Below are 22608 nucleotides of genomic sequence, written 5' to 3'. Positions count from 1 at the left end.
CCTCCCTTGGCTCCAGCAACTCAGCCTCCTTGGTGTTTCTGGAACATCCTGGCCCACCCTTGCCTTGGAACTGCTCCCTCTTCTTAAGGAGCCAGAACCCAGATAGGAGGAAGCAGGAGACCACAGAGGGACGAGGGCAGGCCCTGTCCATCGTTGCAAATCCCAGCACAAAACACACTGAGGCCAGGTCTTCAGTCACTTCTCCAGCATTTTATTTTTGGTCTCAAGCTCCACGGAGCCTCCTCTGACAGGCCTGGGACGGCTCTACGAGGCCATGTGCCAGATGGAAGGCGCACAGCAGAGCTCAGCCCCCAGGCCTCTTTCCTGAAGTGCAAATGGCACACAGCCTCTGGGGCTACCGTCCCTGTTGACCCCTAGCTTTCCCTAGCTACAACGTGGGGAGACAGTGGCCTGGCCCGGAGGGGCGAGACAGGGGAGCCCAGCCAGGCCTGTCACCTTCCTGTGCGGGGAAGTAGGCAGCAGGGTGTCGAGTGGGCGGAAGGCCAAATCCTGAGAGGAAGGGACAGCCTAGGCTGCTCCTGCCTCCTTCACCTGCAGCCCCACGGGGCGCGGGCTGAGGAGGAGGCCATCGGGGTGCCTGCAACGGGTACCTCCACTTACACTCCGAACCTGAGAGGGAAAGGGCTCCACGGGTAGCGTCTGGGGACCACCCAACTGAGACAAGGCAGGCTCTGGCTCTGACGCGCACTTTAATGAGCCCCACCCTCTCTGGCCAGGCCGCCCACAGGCTCTGGCTGCCCTCTAGTCACAGGAGCCGTCCTTCCAGCCGTCGCGCCAGCGCTCGTCCACCAGCGAGCAGTTGAAGTCCGGCTTGCCTAGCTTGCGGTTCACCTCGTTGTGCAGGCGGCATAGCCACTGGGTGAAGCAGGCCCGAGTGCGAGTGTCTGGCTGGTTCCTGCATATCCTGCGTGGGGGGGAGCACACGGAGGAGGAGGGCAGGCAGTGCTCCCACTGTCCCCGCCCCACCAGCTCCTTGCCTGCTCAATTCAGGGAGGAGAGCTGGGGCACTGCTGTGAGCTACACCCAGAAGTGCCCTCATGCTCTGAATTCCCAGAAGGGGGCAGACCCTGCAGCAGCAAGGCCTGGTGGACTCCTAGGCCTGCTCAAACCCTCACCTCGGGAGCTTTGCAAACCCTGTCAAGAGCCCTGGGCAAGACATTGAGGCAGAGGCCTCAACTTTACAACCTGGTAACAATCAGGAATCCTCACCCCAGCGTCCCTGGCCCCAGGCAGTGTGTGGAAGGGGTGGGGCTGGCATAAAGGCAAAACTGAAAACCAGATCTGTTTCTTAGCACCTGTGGCCCTGCTGCATCAGCTCAGCAAGAGACCTTGTTCTAAATGCCCAGGCTTCAAACAGCAAGGGCTGCCCTGCCCCCCACATCCAGCCCAGAAACGCCATGGGTGCCAAAGAACAGTTCTTGGGCTCCCCAATGAACAAAAGGTGGCTCCTGGAAGCAATAGCAGTGAGTTCCCAAGGTCTTGAAATTGGCAGTCCTGCTCCAGAAGTTAGGCAAAGTGGAGTCCTCCGAAACCTGCCAGAGCCTCCATCAGTGCTAAGCAAGGGATCTCATGAGGGAAGCCCTCCCCGGAAGCCTTGTGGCTGCAGAAAGAAGCAGTACCCAGCAGCAGCCCCAGACAGCTTGGCCTTTGAGGAGAAAGAAGATGGCTCAGATGATCCAATCCCTTCTCTGTTGGTGGTCCCTGCTCTTGGCAACCCTCTGCCACCTCTGCATCTTATTTCTCTAGGCTCCCCTTTATGACATCAGCCAGGGGCCCCAGGCCCAGGCTCCAGGTGGGATGCTCTGCTGCCTGCAGACTGTGCAGACACAACTTACCTTTTCCTTATGTCTTCAGCACACTCCTCACACGGGTAAAACTTGGAAAATAAATGTATGAACTGAGCCATATCTTGCTGCTGTTCTGGGGTGGGCAGGTCGGGATAGTAGGCCGCCAGGGTGTGGAGGACAGCCCAGCTGTGGCGGCCCAGTTCCTCGCGATCCGGAGGACAATCTTCCCTAAACTTGCTGTCCCGCTGCGGAAGGAGGCCGACCAAGGGTCAGTTCGGTTTTCCCCAACCAGAAACCTACAAAGCTGCCCTTTTTTCCCCACCAGCCGGAGGCCCGCTGACTGGAGACAGAAGTCCTGAGGCCGATCCAGCCCACATGTGGCTAAGAGCCGAAAGGCCAGGGCTACCTTGGGGGCAAGGTTTAGGAACAGCCAAACCCGGGGGGCAAAGTCTCTCAGGCTTAGGGCCTGTGGGAACGCTCGGCCTGGGTCTTGGGAAGTCTGCCCGGGGTGCTTGAAAACAAGGTGTGGGGGCCGGGGCTAGGAGTCAGCAGGGCTCGCGGGCCTCTGAGGGGAGGTGGCGCCCCCCTGCATCTGCACCTTCTGCTGTGTCCGCATCCAGGACTTGAAGTCCACGCAGGCCCGGCAGGGCCGCCTCCGGGAGGCGTCCTCGGCGACCTGAGAATCGGAAGCCGGCGCCTGGGATGGCGTCCGGGCCGAAGCGGCGGAATCTCTCCGCCCCGCGCCCCGGCCGCGCGCGTCCGTCACCAGGTCGTCCATCACCTCGGAGCGCGCGCCGCCGGGCAGAAAGGAGAAGAGGCTCCCACCGCCGAAGCTCCCCCGCTCCCCGGGCGCCGCCATGTTGCCCGCGCAATGCCTGCCGGGCCAGGTCGGCCTCCAGATGGGCTTCCAAGTCGGCTTCCAGGCCAGCGCGCGCGCCGCCGCCAGGGCGCGGCCACAGGAGCCGGGCGCGCGCGCCGCGGGCGCGGGCGCTGGGCCTGAGCTGGGGCCGGGGGTGGGGGTGGGGGTGGGGGTGGGGGTGGGGGCGGGGGTGGGGCCCGGGGCGGTGTCCGGCATGGAGGCGGGGCTGGGGGCCTTGGTCCGCGGCCGGCAAGCGGCAGAGCCAGAGACAGGGGTCCGGGCTAAGGACGCGCCGGAGGCCCGGGCCGGGGTGCGCGCGGAACCGGAGGCCCGAGTCCTGGCCGCGCCTCTGGGCCTCGTTCCACGGCCCGTGCCCGACCTGCGTCGTCCGTGGCTGCGCTCCCGCCTCCTCCAGTAGAAGAGCAGCGTGTTGTGGAAGACGCGCCCTGGCCGTGCCGCGGCCTCGGGCTGCGGCCTCGGCCACGTCCGTGTTGCGGTCCGCGATGCCCCCATTGCTCCGCTCTGACCGTCCCGCGCGCCCGCGGCTTGGCTCTGTGCCCTCAGTTGGGGGAGCGCCCAGCTGGGCCGTGAGCGCACAGAGGGCGTGCTGTTGGTGCCGGGGGTCCAGGGGATCCACCTTGGCAACCGGCGCCATGGCAACGGGCGCCTGGCAACGCGGGGCGGGGCCGTGCCTGCAAAGGAGGAGGTGCGTCTCTGGGCTCCCGCGAGTACCGAGCAGCCCCTCTCCCCCACCTCCCCCCGAATCCTACAGCCTACTTGAAGAGGTTAAACCCACGTCGGGAGTGGCCTCAGTGATACCTCTGCTTCCATATGTACATTAATTCACTCTGCAAATATTTGTGTAGTGCCTAATCTGTTCTAAGCACTGTTCTAGGCACTGGTCAGTGCAAGGAGCAAGATTCGTCCGTCCCTGACCTCCTCAGCTCATAGTCCAGTGGTCAAGACGGAAAAAACAAAACCAAACAAACAAAAAAGAGTCACACTAATAAATGTTCAGGTACAAACTGTGATGGGGGCCATGAACAGGGCGTGGTAAATCTGGGAGGCCTCCTTGAGGAGGTCACCCTTAGGCAATGGCCTGAAGGATGAGGAATCAACTGAGGAGGGCAGTCAAGGCCAAGGCAGGAGGGAGGAGGATCTTGGCTTCTTGCATGGGCAGAAAGGCCAGTGGGACAGGACCTGGGAAGGGTGGTGGGAGGAGAGATCCAGAGGTGGCCAGGGACCCACCAAGGACATCATCAACTGCCATGGCAACTGGGAATTTATTCTGAGGGCCCTGCGAAGGTGCTGGGAAGTTTTGGGCAGGGTACCCTGGCCTGATCCCATTTCTGTTTTGCAAAGATTCCTCTGAAGAGTGGATTTCATGGGAGCAAGTGAGGAGCACAGGCTTTGGGGGAGGATGGGGCTGTTGGTAGTTGTCCAGGTGAGAGATGAGGGTAGGGGGTGTCGAGAAGGAAAGAGTGGAAAGGATCTAGGTTGCTGGGGGTGTAGAGCAGGGGCTCTCAGTTGGCATAGGGAGAGGCCTCAGCATCTTTCTAGGTCCCTGGCTGTGAGTAAGCTGGCCCTTCTCCCACTTCTCTCCTCTGTCTTCCAAGGGAGCAGGATCTGTCCCACCCTGTACCCTACCAGGCCAGTGGCCCCCACTGAGATTGGCAAGTGTGACAGCTGGGCTGAAGGCACCTTGCAAAAATTAGGCCTATGTCCACAAGTGTTCATTGCCTGGGCCAAGACTAGGGAAGTTTTGAAGGTTTCAGAGAGAGCCACTGGTTGGACAGATACACAAAGGTTTCAAAGAGAGCCACTGGTTGGACAGATACACTCTGGCCTTTTGTCAAGGCCAGAGTGGTTTCCTGGAGGGATGCCATAGAGGCTGACCCCTCCCTCGAGGGCTTGGGGTAGAGGGAGTCTCAACACAGAGCTGGTGGCTCCAACAGGGGGAAGAACCACTGTGTGCCAGGGTTGGATGGGGCTCCAAAAATCTCCCCTATAAGGAAGCAGTCCAGAGATGTGGGGCACCTGGGCACACCATCTGTCTGGGGATTCTAGGGCCTTCCCTTCACCACCCCAGTTAGTGGGGGGATGGTCACTCCTGATCTCAGAGGCTGTGTTTGCAGCAAACTATGATAAATCATGAATTCAGAGATGGCTCTCAAAACAGTCCTAGTCACCACCTCCCCCATCCCCCAAGTGCTGGTGACTAGAGATGGACCCTCTTCATCCTGCCCCAAGTCTCTCCACCACAGGGGAACCTATGGGGTAAAACTGTGACATCCGCCTCTCCCCAACACATGAAGAAAAAAACCCTGACAATTAATATCCATTTAACACAAATTTCCTCCTCTGTGATTTGGGGACATTACAGAGACCTTTCCTCCAATGTGAGGATTAAGCCAAACAAAGCACTTAAAGCCTTTAACACTGGGTCACTGGTTCCTGATGACGACTGCAGTTAGCTCCCCAGGGAGTTCAAAGACAGAACCAAAGGGCACACCCGGCAGGCGGCTCTGACCGATATCAGCACTACACAGGGTGTGGGAGAGCCGGGAGGTGTGGCCAGGCCTGGCGGCACTTTGATGGCTCTTCCTTCTCCTCCTCCTCCAGCCATGGCCAGACTCCAGCAGGAGGGCCTCAGGCCACAGTCCCAGCCCCAGCCTCTCCACTCTTTCTTTGCTTCTCCTCCCACCCATGGAGCCCTGTGCTCCTGCCCCTCTACAGGCTAGGGGTGCGTGAGGAAGCTGTGAAGGACCCAGTCACGGGCAGGGAAGTGCAGCAAGGACCTGGCAGGTCTGGGGCATCGCCAGGGAATTCCAAACAGTCTTCCGGGTACCCGAGGCCTCCCCTCCTCCCCATGTAGGCAGGGAGGCAGTGGGACGCTTGACCACACCCGACAGACTCCAGAAACCTGTGACGGAGATCTGGGGAGGCCACAGCGATGGCAGGCCCCCGGCACCCAGTGTCTGTGAGCGGGGCAGCTCTGGTACAGACAGACAGGCTCCAGGTGGGGACCGACGGGACCCCTGCCAGCCCCAAGGGAGAGGGAGGGAGTTCCTGGCCTAGCGCCTCCAAGAAGCCCTCAACCTTTCATCTAACAGACGTTCGCCTTTTCCGTGTGCTGGTCAGATGACAGCGACACCTTTGCACGAAGAAGCTGGGAGGAGTTCAGGAGACTCCATGTGAGTGAGTTTGGAGCCACCCTGACTTCCCCTAACTGCATGACCCACCCGTGACCACCCCCCATTGCCTGCCCTTGTGCCCACTCGGGCTTCCAGCCCCTAAGATCCTGGAAAGGGACCCCCGCCCTCCCAGGGGAACCAGTGGGCCCTCGGAGACCGACATGCTCCTTCTCGCCCTCAGAAAACCCTCAAGGAGACCTTTCCAGTGGAAGCGGGTCTGCTGCGGAGATCTGACCGCATTCTCCCCAAGCTTCCAGGTCAGGCCAGCAAGGATCCCAGGAGGGGCGGGGGAGGCAGCAGTCTGATGTGGGGAGCCCTGGGGGTGCTGTCTCACGGTCAGTCCCTATCCTGCCCACAGATGCATCGTTGTTGGTGCACTGGGGCTGCACTGGCCGAGGCCTGGCGCGCTTGCAGCTGCTGGAGACCTACTCAAGGGCGCTGCTGGCGGCAGGGGAGCGTGTGGCCCACAGCCCGGTGCTCACTGGCTTCTTTGCACCACAACCCATGGACTTGGAGCCTGCGCTGCCAGCTGGCAGGTGCCTGACCCACCCCCAACTCTGTCAGCAGAAACATCTGGAAGATGGGGGAGGCGGGGTGGAGGAAGGGCCAATGAGGACGGGAGGCTCGGAGGCTGGATGGACGTGTGGGGGATGCCAGGCAGTTCCCACACTTCCCATCCACCCACCTCTCACCTGCACCCTCACCAGCCTGGTGATCCTGCCTGCCCCGCAAGAGCCCCTGCCAGGCCCCACGGGCAGCGCTGCCATCCACAGCCTGGAGGCTCAGAGCCTGCGCTGCCTGCAGCCCTTCAGCACCCAGGACACGTGGGGCCAGCCCTTCCATGCTCAGGCCCAGGAGGCCCTAGATGTGCTGCTGCGACACCCCTCAGGTGGGCCTGGGCAGGAGTCTGGGGACACGCCCTTCTGCCCCCTGGGATGTCAGTGGGCCTCAGGAACCAAAACACCCCTTGCCTTTATCTTGGGCACAGGCTGGTGGCTGGTGGTGAATGAGGACCAGCAGACAGCATGGTTTCCTGCTCCCTACTTGGAAGAGGTGGCCCTGGGCCAGGGACGAGATGGGGAACGGTCCCTAGGGAGCAGTGGTGAGACTAACCCTCCTCCCCACACCCACCACCACGGGGCAGTGTTCAGCAAAGCTGAGTCACAAGAAGCATGCAAGCCAGGGGAGTGAGGCCATGGGATGACCAGGGGGTGCCAGTGGCCCTGTAGTATGTGCTTGGTCCCCACAGTGAGCTGGAGCCCCACTGGGTTTTTTTTAAAAATTTTATTTTAGGGCTTCCCTGGTGGTACAGTGGTTGAGAATCTGCCTGTCAATGCAGGGGACACGGGTTCGAGCCCTGGTCTGGGAAGATCCCACATGCCGCGGAGCGACTAGGCCCGTGAGCCACAATTGCTGAGCCTGCGCGTCTGGAGCCTGTGCTCCGCAACAAGAGAGGCCGCGATAGTGAGAGGCCCGCGCACCGCGATGAAGAGTGGCACCCACTTGCCACAACTAGAGAAAGCCCTCGCACAGAAACGAAGACCCAACACAGCCATAAATAAATAAATAAATAAATAAATAAATAAATAAATAAGCTTCCATTTAAAAAAAAATTATTTTATTTATTTATTATTTTTGGCTGCATTGGTTCTTCGTTGCTGTGCACAGGCTTCCTCTAGTTGCAGCGAGCAGGGGCTACTCTTCCTTGCGGTGCACAGGCTTCTCATTGCAGTGGCTTCTCTTGTTGTGGAGCACGGGCTCTAGGTGCGCGGGCTTCAGTAGTTGTGGCTCATGGGCTCTAGAGCGCAGGCTCAGGAGCTGTGGCGCACCGGCTTAGTTCTGTGACATGTGGGATCCTCCTGGACCAGGGCTCGAACCCGTGTCCCCTGCATTGGCAGGCGGATTCTTAACCACTGCGCCACCAGGGAAGCCCCCCACTGGGTTTTAAAGCGGTCCCTAGTGTCAGCAGAGATCCAGAGGGGAGCCCGGAGGTGGTGATTCAGCAGATGATGCGGGGACCAAGAGGTGGGGCCCTGGCCTCTGTGGTGACCACCAAGGATCCATTCCCAGGGTCCCAGTTCTGTGCTTCCCACGCCTACGAGAGCAGCCAAGCCGACGAGCTGTCCGTGCCCGCAGGGGCACGCGTGCGTGTGCTGGAAACGTCAGACCGTGGTTGGTGGCTGTGCAGGTGCGTGGGGTGGGGCTCTGGTGGGCCCAGTCTAACAGGGGTAGGGCCCAGTGCTAACCAAACCCCACCCTCCCCCGCAGGTTCCGAGGCCGCACTGGTCTTCTTCCAGCTGCAATGCTGCAGCCTGATAGGCTGGGCACACTCCTCAGCGGACCATGGCTCCACCTCAGGGTAGATGGTGGGGAGGACAGGGAGGGCAAGGCCCAAAGCTCCCCCAAGTCCCCCCAGGCCACGACCCTGCCGCCTACCGTGCCTGCCCGACCATCTCGGAGTGCCATTCAGAGCCGCTGCTGCACCATCACCCGTAAGGCACTGGGGCAGGACCCAGGGTGTCACGGACCCCCTTGAGAGTGTGTGGCACGTTGTGAAGGGCTGCGCTGTGCACCCCACAGCTGGAGCGGCAGGCCAGAGGCTCCAGACCCCAAGGATGATGGCTGGCAGCCACATAAGCCTCAGGGCTGTGGGATGCGCAGTTGAGGGTGGGACTCCCTGGCTGGTGGGGCAAGGAGACCTACACTCTCCCTTGTCTTCTGAGTAAAGTTCTCCTGACTGACCCCCACCCAGTGTCTGTGCTGAGGGGCAGGGACTGGGGGATCTTGGGCCAGAGTGTGGGGGCGGGGCTGGCCCAGGCAGTGGTCCAGGACCTGGGGTGAGACAAAGCCCAGACAGACACAGGGAGCCGAGATAGCAAAGTACATGTTTTGGTGTGTTTCAGAGGGCCGCTGGGGCCGCGTGGAGGGTAGGCAGCTTCATGTTGTGCCATAGGAAGTCCAGGAAGGTGGCTGCTTGCAGCATCCGGCTGAGCCGTTGAAAGTGCCGCTCTGGGGGAGGACAGCAGGCGATCAGGGTAGGTGGAGTCTGGCTGGACGGCCCCCTGCGCCCACCCGGGGCAGGGCCTACATACCGGTGTAGGGCAGCAGGGCCTCAAGTGAGGCCCGCACACCGTCGTAGGCCAGCAGCTCTTCCGGGGCCTCGTGCCGCAGGAGCACGCCCAGCACGGCCTGGGCTTCGTGGCAGTGCCGTGAGTTGGTGTTCCACGTGACACAGAAGCGCAGCAAGGCCTCTGTGGGTGACGGGGACCGTCAGACCTGCCTGCCGGGCCACCCCAGCCTTACTAGGCACCGTCCAGCCCCGACCTGCCCGCCCCAGACCTTTCTGGTCTCGCCGCAGTTGGAGCACCGTGGCTTCCAGCTTCTCGCAGGACTCGGGGTCCCTTTGGATAGCTACGGGAGGAGGAGAGAGGAGACTGAGCCCTGGGGAAGGGGCACCAAGGACCCGAGAGACTACCCCCCCCCCGCCTGTCTGGCCCAAGGCAGCACTGACCCTGGATGACAGTCAGCACAGTGTGGGGCCGGTCTAGAGAGATGGCCAGGCCCAGCGCCCGCAAGTACCGCTTCTCGTGTAGCAGGTTGTCCAGTTCTTGCTGCCTGGTGGGGGAAGGAGGGGACAGGACCACTCGGGGACCTGGCTAGGGCTGAAGGCAGAGCCATCAGGGGCTGGCTGAGGAGTCTGCAGCCCAGGCCTGAGCACCCGCTGGGGGTGAGCTGTGTTGCTGCTCCGAGCCTCGGTTTCCCCAAACTATAGAGAGAAGGGACGCCAATGTGCCCTACTCCAAGGGGCGGGGGTGGTGCTAACGCATGGGACTTGCCGGGCGGGGTTGGGTGGAGACCCCCAACTCACTTGACCACCTGCTCCTCTCTCTTGGCCTGCTCCTCTGCCTGCTCCGCCTCGGTCACATCCTGGGGTCAGACTGGGGTCAGACTGGCACACCCACGCTGTCCTGCCCACTGTCCCCCCACCTCACCCCAGGCCACACACCTTCCAGAGGATGACGCAAGAGTCGCTGGCGCCAGTGAGGGCATGGTCATCCAGCCGGCTGCAGTGCAGCCCCCAGACCTTGTCCTCGTGGGCGTCCAGTGTCCTCACACACTCATTGTTCTTGATGGTCCAGAGCTTCACGAGCCCATCAGAGCCGCTGGGTTCAGGATTGGGAGGGGGCTCAGCCCTGGGGCCTGCCCCCAGCTCACCCCTAACCCTGCCCCGCCCTCACCCACTCACCTGGACAGCAGCTGTGTGCCGCGGCTCACAAAGGCCACCTTCAGCACAGAAGCATCATGTCCCTCGAATGTCTGCAGGGTGGGGAGAGGGGAGGTGTGAGGTGTCACCAAGTGGGGGGCCAGGCCTGGGCTGAGGGCGGCTTACCTTGAGGCAGCTGAAGTCCTGCAGTGCCCAGAGCTTGACGGTGCCATCGGCTGAGGCCGTAGCCAACACCTGGTCCATGGGCGAAAACTGGACACACCAGAGGCCACGCCGGTGGCCCGAGAAGACGCCCAGCAACTGGCACTGTGGCAGGGCCCAGAGTTTGGCCGTGCGGTCCTGTGACCCCGTGGCCAGCAGCTTGTCGTTGGGGGCAATGGCCACACTGTTGATGTCCTGGTGGTAGGAGCAGGCAGCAGCTCAGATCCCCATCCCAGCAAGGGCCCTGCTACGACCCCACCTGTGTGCTGCGTGTGGTCACCTTGTCGTGGCAGTGCTGTGTGGCCTGGGCCTGTAGGAGGACAGGGGCACCATCGGGGCCTGTGCTCTTGGATGGCAGGGCTTCAGGAAGGGGCCACAGCTTCACAGTGCAGTCCTGGCTGCCCGTCACCAGGAAGGTCTCCTTCAGCCTGAGGCCCGATTTGGAGGAGGGGGAGACACCTGCTGAGCCCTGGCCAGCCCTGTCTGCAGCGCACCACAGCTCAGGCCTGTCAGACCCTGGTCCAAACCAGAAAGACTGTCCCGGAATATGAACTAATATGCCACCGCCTGAACACCTCTGGGACCACCTGCTTCCACTTGAGTCTGCACTGCCTGCCCTCAGTGCTGTCAAACCTGGGGACTTGGTCCCAGCAATGGGAGCCCCAGGCCTAAGGAGCACTCTCTCCCCCTGGACGATGCTTAGTGTCATTGTCCCTGGTTTAACACCCCTCCCCTTTTAGCCACACAACCTTAAGATCACTTCTTAGGAACTTCCTACAGTAGCATCTGGGGATGCCCCAGCCCCTGTCCTCTAGTCCACATTCCTGGGCTGGAGACTCAGAGAGCAAGACGAAACCCGCCTCTGCCTCCATGACACCCCAGACCCCAGCCCTGAACCGCTACCTTGAGCAACAAATGGTGCCCACGCTGTGTGTGTGTCCAGAGCCCTGAGCCACACAGGCCACCTTGCCCGCCTTGTTCATCCTCCAGACGCAGATGCTCTGATCCTGGGGATGGGATGGGTGAGGAGAGGCTGGGCTGGGCTTCCCGACCCGGGGCCCTGTTCCCCCCACCTCTCGTGGTGCTTCACCTTTGCACAGCTAACGAAGAGCCACCCCTTCCGGAACACATCTAGGGCCAGGACAATGTCTAGACAAAGATGGAGAGGACATGGCTAGAGAACAGCTGTGGCAAGGCGGGGCAATCCAGTCCTGGGTGAAGTCCGGGGGCGCTGGCCTGGCGCCCTCACCTGTGTGGCCGTGGAGAATCTGGCAGGCGGATGTCTGCAGCTCAAATACTTTCAGGCAGGGGCTGTTAGAGGCCACCACAACGTGGGAATCCTCGGGCCCGAGGAACCGGACGTCCAACACCTCCTCACTGTAGCCGGCAAACTGTGGGGGCGGGAGGGACACAGGCCCGGGCCTGTGTGAGTGGAGGGCTGGCATCCTGGGCTGTGGGCCGAGCAGGGGCAGCGCTTGCTCACCTGTTTCTGCAGCTGCAGGGAGCGGGCCTCATAGAGCAGCAGGTTGTGGTCGGCAGTGACGCTGAGGAGCAGGCCAGCGGCTCGGGCCAGGGTGCAGTGGGTCAGCTCCCGCCCGGGGCCTGGCAGCTGCCGTTGTGCATGGACACACCGCCCAGAGGCCGCCTCCCACACGCGCAGCGTGCCTGTGTGGGGACAAGGGCCGCTGGGACTCACAGGTCCACAGGCCTCCCTTACCCCTGCTGCCTGCCCTGGCCTGGCCCCACCCACCTTGGTCACCAGCTGTCAGGAAGTGCAGGCCCGCAGACTTCACACCCAGCTCCGGTGCCGGCTCCTCTGGCAACAGAACCGCAGCCTCCACACTCTGAGGACGAGCAGGTCAGAGGTGGCAGCCCACCTCCCACCCCACCCCACTCACTGGCCCTGGCGCCCCACCTCAAACACTGGCACGGTCCTCGTGGCCTGGAGGCTCTGCAGGTCCCAAACAATGCAGATCTTGTCACGGCCTGAGCTGGGGGGAGACAGCCACCTCAGTTCCCGAGTCTCAGCTGTGGCCCTCCCTTTCCTGCCAAGGCCTCTGGGCAGTGGCAGCTGGCCACTGACCTGAGCATGGTGTGACCATCGGCACTGAAAGTCAGAGAAGTGACAGCGCTGTAGTGGGCAGTCAGCATGGCCAGGCACGACTGGTCCTGCAGCGACCACACGCGGATGCTGGTGTCTGCGGCTGAGGAGAAGAGGAGCAGGCGTGCGGGGTCCGGGTGGAAGGCCACCAAACTGCAGGCAGGTGGGGTGGGGCTGGTGAGCTGCGCCACCCTGACTGCAACACCCCACCCACCCACCCTCCCTCCGCCACCCCTACTCACTGTATGACGCCCGGTGAGCCCCGAAAGTGGTGTGTCCCATAGTGCCGCACGACATCCCAGACACGCACGGCCCCATCACAGCCGCCTGTGGGAATGTATTTGAGGTGCGGGGGCTGTATGCCCAAAGCCCCTTGCCTGGCTCTAGCCGCCCCCTCTACCCAGCCGGGGTCCTACCTGTGGCTAACAGCGTGGAGGTGGGGTCAAAGGCCATGGTGGCCACAGGGGCTGTGTGTATTGCCTTCCACAGGCGGGTGATGCTGCCCTCTTGCCAGGCCCACTGAGCCAGCAGCAGTGCCCGGCTGGCTGTCACCAGCACCTGGGGGAGCATGCAGTTCAGCTGGGGGCAGAGGCATGGACCCCGTCCTCATCAACTCTGGTTGGGAGGTACCGGAGCCCACCTCTTGTCCCGGTCCCATATACCTTGTCATCGGGGCTGAGATCAAAGGCAGTAATGTCCTCCTGGTCCTCCTGGGGCAAGAGTGAATGCACAGGGTGCCATGAGAATAGGCTGCCCCCCCACCAGCCCCTTACCCTAACCCTCCCCCGTCCTCACCTGCTCCAGGCTCTGCAGCATAGTCCCTGAGGCCACATCCAGGATGTTGACTCTGGTGCCACAGACACAGAAGAGGTGTTGCCCAATCTGATCCAGCTAGTGACAAAGGAGTCTCAGTCAAGGTAACACTTTTCAGTCCCTGCCTGCCCCACCACTCTGCTCCCCTGGGCCAGTACCTGCACCTTCCCGCCCTTGTAGAAAGGCTCGATCTTGCGCTCGACAGCATAACTGGAGGAAAGACAGGGAGAGAGTGAACCACCCACCCCTTGGTCCTCAGTGCCCAGCCCTGCGCTAGATGCTCTCCCAGAGATCAACCCAATAGGGCCCTACCCTTGAAGAGTTCCTGGGTAGCAGCAGGGATGCAGGAGGCATGAGGGAGGAAGAGTGACGAGCTCTTCTACTGTTCCTTTCTTTAACTCTCTCTGCTGTACTGTGAGGTGGATGTTGGTACCCCCATGTTACAGAAGATTTGGGACCCTGGGCTGGTCCGTGATCCACACAGGTCCCAGGGCAGTCCAAGTCTTCCCAGAGACTCCCCAGTATGGAGGAAGCCAGGCCTTGGGGGCCCCCTGCTGGCCACGAGAGGCCAGGCTTGGGTACCAACCCAGAGCGACATTCTCTTCAACATCCTCCTCAACGTTTTCATCCTTGAGGTCCAGCCTGCCCCTTCCCCAAGCCTGGCTCCTTCCTCCATCCCACTCTCTGAGCAGATTCTCATTTCAGCAAAGCTGTCAGGCTGTCCTCTCCCCTCCCTCTCGGCTACTTCCATGCTGGTCCAAGCCACTGCACTCTCCTCTCCGGGGAGCTGCTCCAGCCTCTTCACTTGGTCCCTATCACTCTCTCAAACCCTGCTCCCAGAGAGGCCTTCTAGAACATAACTCTGTTCATGTCATCACCCTGTCTTAAAGCCCTCCGCTCTCCTTACACGTTTACAAGACCCTGCCTCGAGGGATGTCTCCTGACTCTTTGTGTTCACACGGGCTGTTCCCTGTATGTGGCCTGGGTCTCTCTTCCCGAATTTCAAAGGTGCCTGGCTGACTCCGCTGGAGGAAGCCTGACAGCCAAGATGAAACGGAGCACCCCTGAACCCACTCGACTATCCAACAGATGGTTCTGGCATCAGGGCTTCCCCTTGCTAATGCGTGTCACACGCTCTGATAGAAACGATTTGCTTAATATGTTTATCCCACCAAACTGCTGCACAAGGCGAGACTGAGTCTGTCTAGTCCCGGGCACTGAGCACTTAGATGTTCAGTATAAGTTTGAGAGTTGAAAAAGCACGGGATTGAGGGCTTCCTGACCACAGAGGACCAGCCCATCTCCTGACCTCTCTTCCTGCTCCCCGGAGAAGAGGGACAGCAGATGAAACCCCCCAGGCCGCCTGCCCCAGAGGTGGTTCTTCTCCCGCTACCTGAGCACTGGGTAGTCCCGCTCCCGTCTAGGACCAGCCTCGACCTGTGCTCAGTTCGCCCTTTCCTCCTTCTCTGGGATTTCTTGTCCCCCTCCCCCTCCCCAAACCGGCTCCAAGTTTAAGTAGCGGAAGCCAGCTGCACCCGGCGGGACTCCAGTGCCCGCCCTCCGAGAGCAGTCAGTGCCGGCTCTCCCGCGAGGACGCCGCGGGCCTGTCCGTATCCAGCCCTCACCCCCTCCCCAAACCGAATGGGTGCAGGACCCACGCCAGGCGCCTTGGCTACTCCGGCTGCGAAGCCGGCTCCCTCCCCCGGCGGCGCCCCGGCTCACTTGGACTTAAAACGGCCCACTCCGGCCGCCGCCTCCGCCATGTCGTCGTCGCCGCCGCCGCCGCCGCCGCCGCCGCCGCCGCCGCCGCCGCCGCCGCCGCCGCCGCCGCCGCCGCGTGAAGGAGAGCTGGGCGCCACACCACACTGTCGGCGCCAGGAGATGGCGTCACAGCCGGCAACTACTGTGACGTCACCAGCGCTACGGCCTCGGCGACATCTTTGCTGTGGGCAGCGGAGCGGCGTCAGGAAGCGGAAGATGGCAGAAGCGTTTCCGGCTTAGGGGGCGGGCTGTAGAACAACGTGGAAGCGGCTGGGGCCGACTGGCAGCGTGTTGGGGTCTCCAGCTGCCTATCATTTTACTGGACATTTAAAAAGGTATTTGGGAACTTCCCTAGTGGCGCAGTGGTTAACAATCCGCCTGCCACTGCAGGGGATATGAGTTCGAACCCTGGTCCGGGACGGTCCCACATGCTGTAGGCCAACTAAAGTTAAACCCCTGCGCCTTAACTACTGAGCCTGTGCTCTAGAGCCCACAAGCCACAACTACTGAAGCCTGGGCGCCTAGAGCCCGTGCTGCGCCACAAGAGAAGCCACTGCAGTGAGAAGCCCGCTCACCGCAAGAAGAGTAGACCCGGCTTGCCGCAGCAAAAGGCCGTGCGCATTTTTATTTATAAATAAATAAATGTATTAAAAAAAAGCAAAAAAGGTATTTGTAGGAAATGTTTACAAAAGTAATCCCAAGACTCCTGCCCCCTTGGCATTCTGGGATTTGGGGCAAGAGTGGTCAGGTGTGGTGAGTTAGCAGATAGAGCCTGTGAACCGGGCTCTGCCTTAGGGCTTCCGGTATAGTATGAGAAATATCGCAGGTAAATTAATAAATCTGGTGATTTCAGAGCCGTTCAAATATTGATTGAGCACATTCCACGTGCAAAGCACTGTTCTAGGCACTTGGGAGACACCAGAGAAGCTGGTGAGCCAGTGTGAAGAACTGGTGGGAAAGAACTTGGAAAGGTCCAGGGAAACAGGCCAAGATGTCCCTTTCAGATGAGGTGAGTAATGCTTGGAGGGGGAGGCGTGAGGCCAGCAAGCACAGCGGTGGTGAGGCGGCCAGGCCTGGGCTCTGCGTTTATTTACTCCCCTATTTACAAGGTAGCTTGGCCCTGGGCCCCCCACATCTCAGTCCCAATGCTGCCTTCTGGGGGGGCCTCAGCCTCCTCTTGCGGGGCGCCCAAGAGCAGGCCGTCATCTTCCAGGAACTCTCCGAGCTGGGCCAGCTGCCGGCGGATGAGGTTGGCAGACCGATACACCTTGCGCATGCGCTGTAGCAGGCACAGCACCAGGGTCCGGCAGCGCTCCTGGCGCTGGCACCAGGCCTCGCGCAGCTCACGGTAGCAGTTGTGGCTTGCGCGTTCGGCCGGGCCCAGGGTGGCCCCGCAGCCCAGGGGGCAGCGCTGATGGGCACCATGCTGGCAATTCTGCCGGTGCTCGGCCAGGTTCCCACGAGGCACCCGCGACGTGCACCCCTCGTTGGGACAGGCCATCAGCTCGAAAGGGCATGAGTCCTGGTGCCCCTTCCGATGGGCCAGGGGGCACGTCACCAGGCAGCCAGCTTCGGCGTTCTTGCACTGGGGGTGGAGGAGAGCATCGTGTGAGCCAAACCAGGTGAGGCACTGCCAGCCATGAGCCGGCCGCCCCCCATAGAATCCCCCATCCGTGGCATTCCACTGAGCAGGAACCACTGAACTGGGAGCCTCCCAAGCTCTTATGTACCACTGGCTTGGTGGAGAGAGGGAAACAGTGGAGCAAATGCTTGGAGGTGGGAAAAATCTAGATCTCTGAGAGGAGGGGAACAGGACCTGAGGTTTAGAGAACAGGGAGTTACATGGTTGGGTTGGTCTGGTGGATTGTTTGTATGCCAGGTTTTTTTTTTTTTTGGTTCCACTGTGTGGCTTGTGGGATCTTAGTTCCCCGACCAGGGATTGAACCTGAGCCACGGCAGTGAAAGCACTGAATCCTAACCACTAGACCATGAGGGAACTGCCCAGTCAGGTTTTTAAAAAAAAAATCTCAATTTCCCCATCTATAAAACTACGGGGCTGGAGAGTAATGGGCAGCACAACAGACACTCCATCCTCTATAATCCCCATTTTACAGCTGGGGCTCCTGGAGCTCAGAAAGGTTAGGTAACATGCCCAAAGTCACACAGCAAGTAAGCGGTAGAGAAGTGACTCAAATTCAGCCAAGTCTGATGACCTCAAGGAGGGCAGTCTGTTGGTGTAGAAACTCTCAGTTCTGAGGATGGGATTCTTTTCAACCCCTCTTCTGGCTCTGCTCCCCACCCCTACAGGGGTGAGGAGGGTAGGGTGGAGTGGGTGTTTTGAGCTACCTTGACTTCCAGGCGGCCAATGATCTTCCGGAGTTTATTCACATGGACCATCTTTTTCTGTGTCACCTCTTTCCTGCAGCACGGACAGGTCTTTTGTCTAGGAGACATGAGTGGGGTTGATTGTTGGGAGTGGGAGGAGAGCAAGTGGCAGCAACATGCCTCCCCTGGTGGTCCCTCCTTCTCTTTAGCTGGAAGAGACATAAGAGGGCTTTATAGGGAGCTCTCAGCTCTGAGGCTGGGGTTAAGGGCTGCAGATACCACAGGGTGACCAGACTCACATACATTAGTGTCCCAGGAGATTTGGCAGCTGAACTTTATGGCCGTCATGACCCAGTGCTTGGCTGACCTTCCTCTCTGTTCTGGGCCCCAGGAATGGCTCCCAGCCCCACCCCTGCCCTCCCAGCCTTTTGGGTGCCCAGTAGCACCTGGCTAGCCACGGGAGGATGCACTTCTTGCAGAAGATGTGGCTGCATGGCAACCTCATCGGCCTCTTGAGAACTCCATGGCAGACAGAGCACAGGAAGTTGCAGTCGGGAGGGCTGGCGAAGAGGTTGAGATCATACCCGCCACTCTGCGAAGGCCAGGCCAGCATCAGGGCCTGGCTGGGACCAGGATCTGGCTCCCCACTCCACATGCCCAGAGAAGGACCCCAGGAAGCTTTGGGTGGGAGGTGGGCCACATGAGAGCCCCAAGTGGAGGGCTGGGTCAGCACCCACTTTGAGGCGACAGCGGTGAGGGTCAAGACCCCCCATGACTACCAACCTCCAGCTGTAGAAGCTGGCCTTGGCCTGGAGTTAACACTTGCCCAGAGGGACTTCCCTGATGGCACAGTGGATAAGAATCTGTGCTCCCAATGCAGGGGGCCCGGGTTCGATCCCTGGTCAGGGAACTAGATCCCACATGCATGCTGCAACTAAGAGTTCTCAAGCCTCAACTAAGGAGCCCATGAGCCACAACTAAGACCCAGTGCAACCAAATAAATAAATACTATTTAAAAAAAAAAGACTTGGGGCTTCCCTGGTGGCACAGTGGTTGAGAATCTGCCTGCTAATGCAGGGGACACGGGTTCGAGCCCTGGTCCGGGAAGATCCCACATGCCGCGGAGCAGCTGGGCCCGTGAGCCACAATTACTGAGCCTGCGCGTCTGGAGCCTGTGCTCCACAACAAGAAGGCCGCGATAGTGAGAGGCCCGCGCACCGCGATGAAGAGTGGCCTCCGCTTGCCACAACTAGAGAAGGCCCTCGCGCAGAAACGAAGACCCAACACAGCCATAAATAAATTAATTAAAAAAAAAAAAAAAAAAAAGACTTGGCCAGAGCCCTCTGGAAGGTTTCCGTGTCCTATTTGGGAGCTTGTACCCCACTGTGCACATCATCTTAGTGAGGAATGGGGTCCAGCTCTGGACAGGTCTAAAAGCTCACCATGATCTCTGTCTGGATGGCAGCTCCACTGACCGCTGGGGCTCAGGAGCCTCCATTTCATAGCAGCAGCAGGCTGACATCACAGTGGCATTGTCCAGCTCAGGCCAATCACAGCCCTGGCCCAGGGCACCACCTGGCTCTTGCTCCCCTCTCAAGAGTCACAGGGCAGCCCAGACCCGGGATAGGTCTCTGGAGCCCCTGCCTTGCCTCTGCCTTTGGGGTGGCTGACAGCCATCTTCAAATAGCACTAAGGCTGGAACCAAGCTTCCAGGGGCTACTTCCCCAAAGATGAGGCTCTAGCAGGAGTGCAGGGACTGTTCCCCTCTCCTTCCTCAAATAGGCTGCCCAGGTGGCCAGAACCCCAAGAGCTCAGGGGATTTAGACATTGACTCATCACCAGGTCTCTTAGGATCAGAGACCTATGGAGCTAGCTCCAGGGTACAGACCAGGAGTGAGGATCAGATTTCCGTGGCACCGCAGCAGGAGCCTAGCATGTGGGAGAGCCTCCCAGAGCACGTAGGCTGACCGCCTGGGTAGGCCTATGAGGAAAGATGTAGGGAAACCAATTTCCATGTGTGAGGCACAGAAGAGAGAACTGCAGTTTCAATACCACTGAGTGTTGAGCTCATCAAATCCTAAAGGCCCTAACCCTTTCCTGAGAGTAGTAGGGAGCCACTGCAAGCCTCTGAGCTGCAAGTCTTACACTCCCACCCTTGTTAGTGTTTTGCTGATCCAGCCTGACTCACCTCAAGCTCAAGGTACTTTACATGCTGATGTAGAAGATACGGGGTGTGGGTAGAAATAATATGGTTTCAAACCTGGCTCTGCCGCTTTTGGAGGGTGGGATCTTAGAAATCACCTGCCAACCTCCAAAACCGGGTTCTACCCCTGCGTGGCATCCAAAGCAGAGTTGAGCTGGCCAGGAAGAGGTGTCCCACAAAGGTCTCTCCTCCACAGCACACCTCGGTCCCCACGTCACTAGATGCGTTTTCCAGGATGGTAGTCGGGGGATCAAGAACACCCACACATGGATGAATTAGATCAACAGCTTTATTAAAAAACGAAAGCAGAGCCCCCCTTCCCCCGCGGTCATGGCGTCGTCGGCCTCAGGCTCTGAGCATCCAGGTATCCTGCGTGTAGAAGACGAGATCAGGGATCAGGTACCAGAGTCCAGAACATGAGAGCGGCCTCAACCGAGCCCGGAGCGGCGGCGCGTGTCGGGGCCTGGGTTTCACCTCCCCACACGGAGGAGCGGGCGGTGAGCTGAGGCCCCCGGTGGCTCTGGGCGCCGAGTCTCACCTGCGGCCACGGCCAAAGCCTCAGGTGATTTTCAACCAACGCCGATCTCCCAATCACCCCACAGCACCGCAAAGTGCCAGACCGAAGCACCTTCTGAACAGACCTACCTGCAGCCGGAGAAGACGAGGTAGAGGCCGAGCAGGTCCTTATAGCAGCGTCCCAGGCGCGCAGATTCCGGGGCCGCAGACACGCAGGCACTCGCAGAGCTCGGCGGGGGCGGGGCCCCTCGGAGCCAATCACAGGCTGTTTTATAGGCCCTTGGCGCAAGAGCGATTGGGGTGGGGCAGCCGACATCTCGCGGCGCTTGGCGCTATATAAAGACTCCCTTGAGGGCCGCTTCCTTCTTTTTTTTCCCTAAAAACACGTGAGTATCCGCGTTAGTAGCGGCGGCCGGTGGGCCTGGGCGGTAGGAATCTGCCGCCATCGCCAAGGTCCGGGCTGGTGCGCCCGCGCTCTGGGGCTGAAGCCCGGCCTGGGTGCCCGAGGCGTCCGTAGATGCCAGGGCCTCACTGACTGGCTGGTTCTTGTTACTCTTTTTAGCAAATGGCGGATGACGCCGGTGCTGCGGGAGGGCCCGGAGGCCCCGGAGGCCCCGGAGGCCCCGGGGGCCCTGGCATGGGAGGCCGTGGTGGCTTCCGCGGAGGCTTCGGCAGCGGCGTACGGGGCCGGGGCCGGGGTCGCGGTCGGGGCCGGGGCCGAGGCCGCGGAGCTCGCGGAGGCAAGGCCGAGGACAAGGAGGTAGGTCTGCGCTATGCGCGTGAGGCGGGCCCTTGGACGGCACCGGGAAGGCGGTGCTGGGCACCTGCTGCGCCTTTTCCTTTTCCAGTGGCTCCCCGTCACCAAGCTGGGCCGCTTGGTCAAGGACATGAAGATCAAGTCCCTGGAGGAGATCTATCTCTTTTCTTTGCCCATCAAGGTAAACACAGGTTTTCTTTTTCTTGGGTGGGTTCTTGGCCTGGGGTCGAGGGAGCTTTGTCATTGGTTGGACATTGAGGGGTCCTAGGCTCCACTTTTGGTTTTATTAAACAGTTTTGTCACAAATTTTTTTCCTGTAGGAATCTGAAATCATTGACTTTTTCTTGGGGGCATCTCTCAAGGACGAGGTTTTGAAGATCATGCCTGTGCAAAAGCAGACCCGTGCTGGCCAGCGGACCAGGTTCAAGGTACTCCAGCCATCTTATTTTCCTAGGCTGTTTCTACCAAAGGTTTTTGTGAGACTCTCTCAGCTCTGCATGGTTGCACTTGTCTTCACGCGTGTGACTTTCGTAATGGGGAGAGAGAGAAAGGATCTCCTCAGGATCTCAGATAGGTTTCCTGGTGGCCAGTCTTTCCTTGAGGGGCACAACAGACCCTGTGTGGTTGGCGGCTACTGATGTTATGAAGGGCAGCGGACCACCAACCACGTCAGTCTCTTTGCAGGCGTTTGTCGCCATCGGGGATTACAACGGACATGTTGGTTTGGGTGTGAAGTGCTCTAAGGAGGTAGCCACTGCCATCCGTGGGGCCATCATTCTGGCCAAGCTCTCCATCGTCCCCGTGCGACGAGGCTACTGGGGGAACAAGATTGGCAAGCCCCATACCGTCCCTTGCAAGGTAAGCTGGATGGTGGTGCGTGGCAGGGCCTGCAGTGGTGCAGACTCTCCACCCCATCTCCTGACTCTACCCCTTCCCAGGTGACTGGCCGCTGTGGTTCTGTGCTGGTGCGCCTCATCCCTGCCCCCAGGGGCACTGGCATCGTCTCAGCCCCTGTGCCCAAGAAGCTACTGATGATGGCTGGAATTGACGACTGCTACACCTCTGCCAGGGGCTGCACTGCAACGCTGGGCAACTTCGGTAGGTGGCCCACATGTAGACTCTGGCTTCTCTCAGCTCTGCTCAGTCACATTCTGTGTGTGGTTGGTGTATTTTGAGAGAGAGAGAGGAAGGCCCTCCTAATGTACGACAGACTGGCCCACAGTGGCTTTTCTGTTCCTAGGAGTGCGACAGCTTCTTGCTATAACTGGGGGTTCATCTCAGGTCAGTTCACTAATCCTCTCCTATTTTCCCTTTTTCAGCCAAGGCCACTTTTGATGCCATTTCCAAGACTTACAGTTATCTCACTCCTGATCTCTGGAAAGAGACAGTGTTCACCAAGTCTCCATATCAGGTACTGCCTGCCCTGCTACCCTGTTAGGCAGGCCGGGCAAAGCAAAGGGTAGCAGTCTGTTTGGTTACAACTGAAGCCTTTTTTGTCTTTCTAGGAATTCACTGACCATCTTGTGAAGACCCACACCAGAGTTTCCGTGCAGAGGACCCAGGCTCCAGCTGTAGCCACCACATAGTTTTCTATAAGAAAAATAAAGTGATTGAAGCTAGTTTATATAGTTGTCTCGTTTTTTTGGGGGGGGCCGTACCATGAAGCTTGTGGGATCTTAGTTTCCCGACCAGGGGTTGAACCTGGGCCCCCAGCAGTGAAAGTGCAGAGTCCCTAACCGCTGGACCGTCAGGGAACTCCCTATTCTCAAGTTTAGTGGTGGCTGAATTTGGAAGGGAAATGGGGCCAATAACATGAGAAATCTGAATAAAGCTTATCAGTGTGTC

At 59.9% G+C, this 22608-nt stretch overlaps 5 protein-coding genes, 1 long non-coding RNA gene and 3 other non-coding genes across 12 annotated transcripts; 5 read left to right on the top strand and 4 right to left on the bottom strand.

The window, feature by feature from the left end:
• Window positions 1–190: 190 nt before the first annotated feature.
• GFER (growth factor, augmenter of liver regeneration) lies at window positions 191–2749 on the bottom strand. Its single transcript, XM_061208759.1, has 3 exons — window positions 2407–2749; window positions 1857–2053; window positions 191–925 (listed from the first exon to the last, which is right to left on the bottom strand). The coding sequence occupies exons 1-3, from the start codon at window positions 2665–2667 to the stop codon at window positions 763–765; spliced, it is 621 nt and encodes a 206-aa protein (XP_061064742.1). The 5' UTR covers window positions 2668–2749; the 3' UTR covers window positions 191–762.
• On the top strand, window positions 2617–8603 carry NOXO1 (NADPH oxidase organizer 1). Of its 3 annotated transcripts, XM_061208755.1 has the most exons (10): window positions 2617–2695; window positions 3563–3685; window positions 5543–5686; window positions 5781–5861; window positions 6043–6118; window positions 6220–6397; window positions 6569–6750; window positions 6850–6963; window positions 7932–8049; window positions 8130–8603. In XM_061208755.1, exons 3-10 carry the CDS (start codon window positions 5621–5623, stop codon window positions 8395–8397), a joined length of 1083 nt encoding a protein of 360 aa, XP_061064738.1. In that variant the 5' UTR covers window positions 2617–2695; window positions 3563–3685; window positions 5543–5620; the 3' UTR covers window positions 8398–8603. The 3 variants fall into 3 exon arrangements, with proteins under 3 accessions (XP_061064738.1, XP_061064737.1, XP_061064739.1); XM_061208754.1 differs by lacking the exons at window positions 2617–2695; window positions 3563–3685 and having other exon boundaries at window positions 5101–5686; XM_061208756.1 differs by lacking the exons at window positions 2617–2695; window positions 3563–3685; window positions 6850–6963 and having other exon boundaries at window positions 5101–5686.
• TBL3 (transducin beta like 3) lies at window positions 7463–14983 on the bottom strand. 2 transcript variants are annotated; one of them, XR_009703270.1, is made up of 23 exons: window positions 14924–14983; window positions 13360–13411; window positions 13184–13279; window positions 13051–13098; window positions 12805–12946; window positions 12631–12715; window positions 12371–12541; window positions 12203–12278; window positions 12038–12131; window positions 11771–11952; window positions 11537–11678; window positions 11378–11436; window positions 11191–11294; window positions 10568–10715; window positions 10252–10482; window positions 10108–10178; window positions 9868–10024; window positions 9730–9788; window positions 9373–9476; window positions 9201–9272; window positions 8954–9112; window positions 8298–8870; window positions 7463–8014 (listed from the first exon to the last, which is right to left on the bottom strand). XR_009703270.1 is itself a non-coding variant. In XM_061208753.1 (22 exons), the coding sequence occupies exons 1-22, from the start codon at window positions 14962–14964 to the stop codon at window positions 8761–8763; spliced, it is 2403 nt and encodes an 800-aa protein (XP_061064736.1). In that variant the 5' UTR covers window positions 14965–14983; the 3' UTR covers window positions 7463–8760. The 2 variants fall into 2 exon arrangements, 1 of the variants encoding a protein (XP_061064736.1); XM_061208753.1 differs by having other exon boundaries at window positions 7463–8870.
• A 230-nt stretch (window positions 14984–15213) lies between these two features.
• LOC133103365 (uncharacterized) lies at window positions 15214–18572 on the top strand. Its single transcript, XR_009703272.1, has 3 exons — window positions 15214–15297; window positions 15856–15971; window positions 18365–18572. It is a non-coding gene; the product is annotated as an uncharacterized LOC133103365 (long non-coding RNA).
• RNF151 (ring finger protein 151) lies at window positions 16065–18790 on the bottom strand. The gene is given in 5 exon segments (XM_061208758.1): window positions 16065–16547; window positions 17309–17405; window positions 17734–17879; window positions 18730–18741; window positions 18743–18790. Coding segments are annotated over 5 exon segments (786 nt in total).
• A 1151-nt stretch (window positions 18791–19941) lies between these two features.
• Window positions 19942–20068, bottom strand: LOC133104571 (small nucleolar RNA ACA64). The gene has a single exon (XR_009703634.1). It is a non-coding gene; the product is annotated as a small nucleolar RNA ACA64 (small nucleolar RNA).
• A 500-nt stretch (window positions 20069–20568) lies between these two features.
• RPS2 (ribosomal protein S2) lies at window positions 20569–22387 on the top strand. Its single transcript, XM_061208757.1, has 7 exons — window positions 20569–20766; window positions 20855–20944; window positions 21084–21191; window positions 21448–21621; window positions 21702–21861; window positions 22083–22174; window positions 22269–22387. Exons 1-7 carry the CDS (start codon window positions 20572–20574, stop codon window positions 22347–22349), a joined length of 900 nt encoding a protein of 299 aa, XP_061064740.1. The 5' UTR covers window positions 20569–20571; the 3' UTR covers window positions 22350–22387.
• On the top strand, window positions 21245–21378 carry LOC133104621 (small nucleolar RNA SNORA64/SNORA10 family). Its single transcript, XR_009703678.1, has one exon. It is a non-coding gene; the product is annotated as a small nucleolar RNA SNORA64/SNORA10 family (small nucleolar RNA).
• Window positions 21888–22016, top strand: LOC133104622 (small nucleolar RNA SNORA64/SNORA10 family). The gene has a single exon (XR_009703680.1). It is a non-coding gene; the product is annotated as a small nucleolar RNA SNORA64/SNORA10 family (small nucleolar RNA).
• Window positions 22388–22608: the final 221 nt, after the last annotated feature.

The sequence above is a fragment of the Eubalaena glacialis genome, chromosome 13, assembly GCF_028564815.1.
Source record: "Eubalaena glacialis isolate mEubGla1 chromosome 13, mEubGla1.1.hap2.+ XY, whole genome shotgun sequence".
Taxonomy (NCBI): domain Eukaryota; kingdom Metazoa; phylum Chordata; class Mammalia; order Artiodactyla; family Balaenidae; genus Eubalaena; species Eubalaena glacialis.
This window is presented reverse-complemented; position numbering and strand designations above follow the sequence as displayed.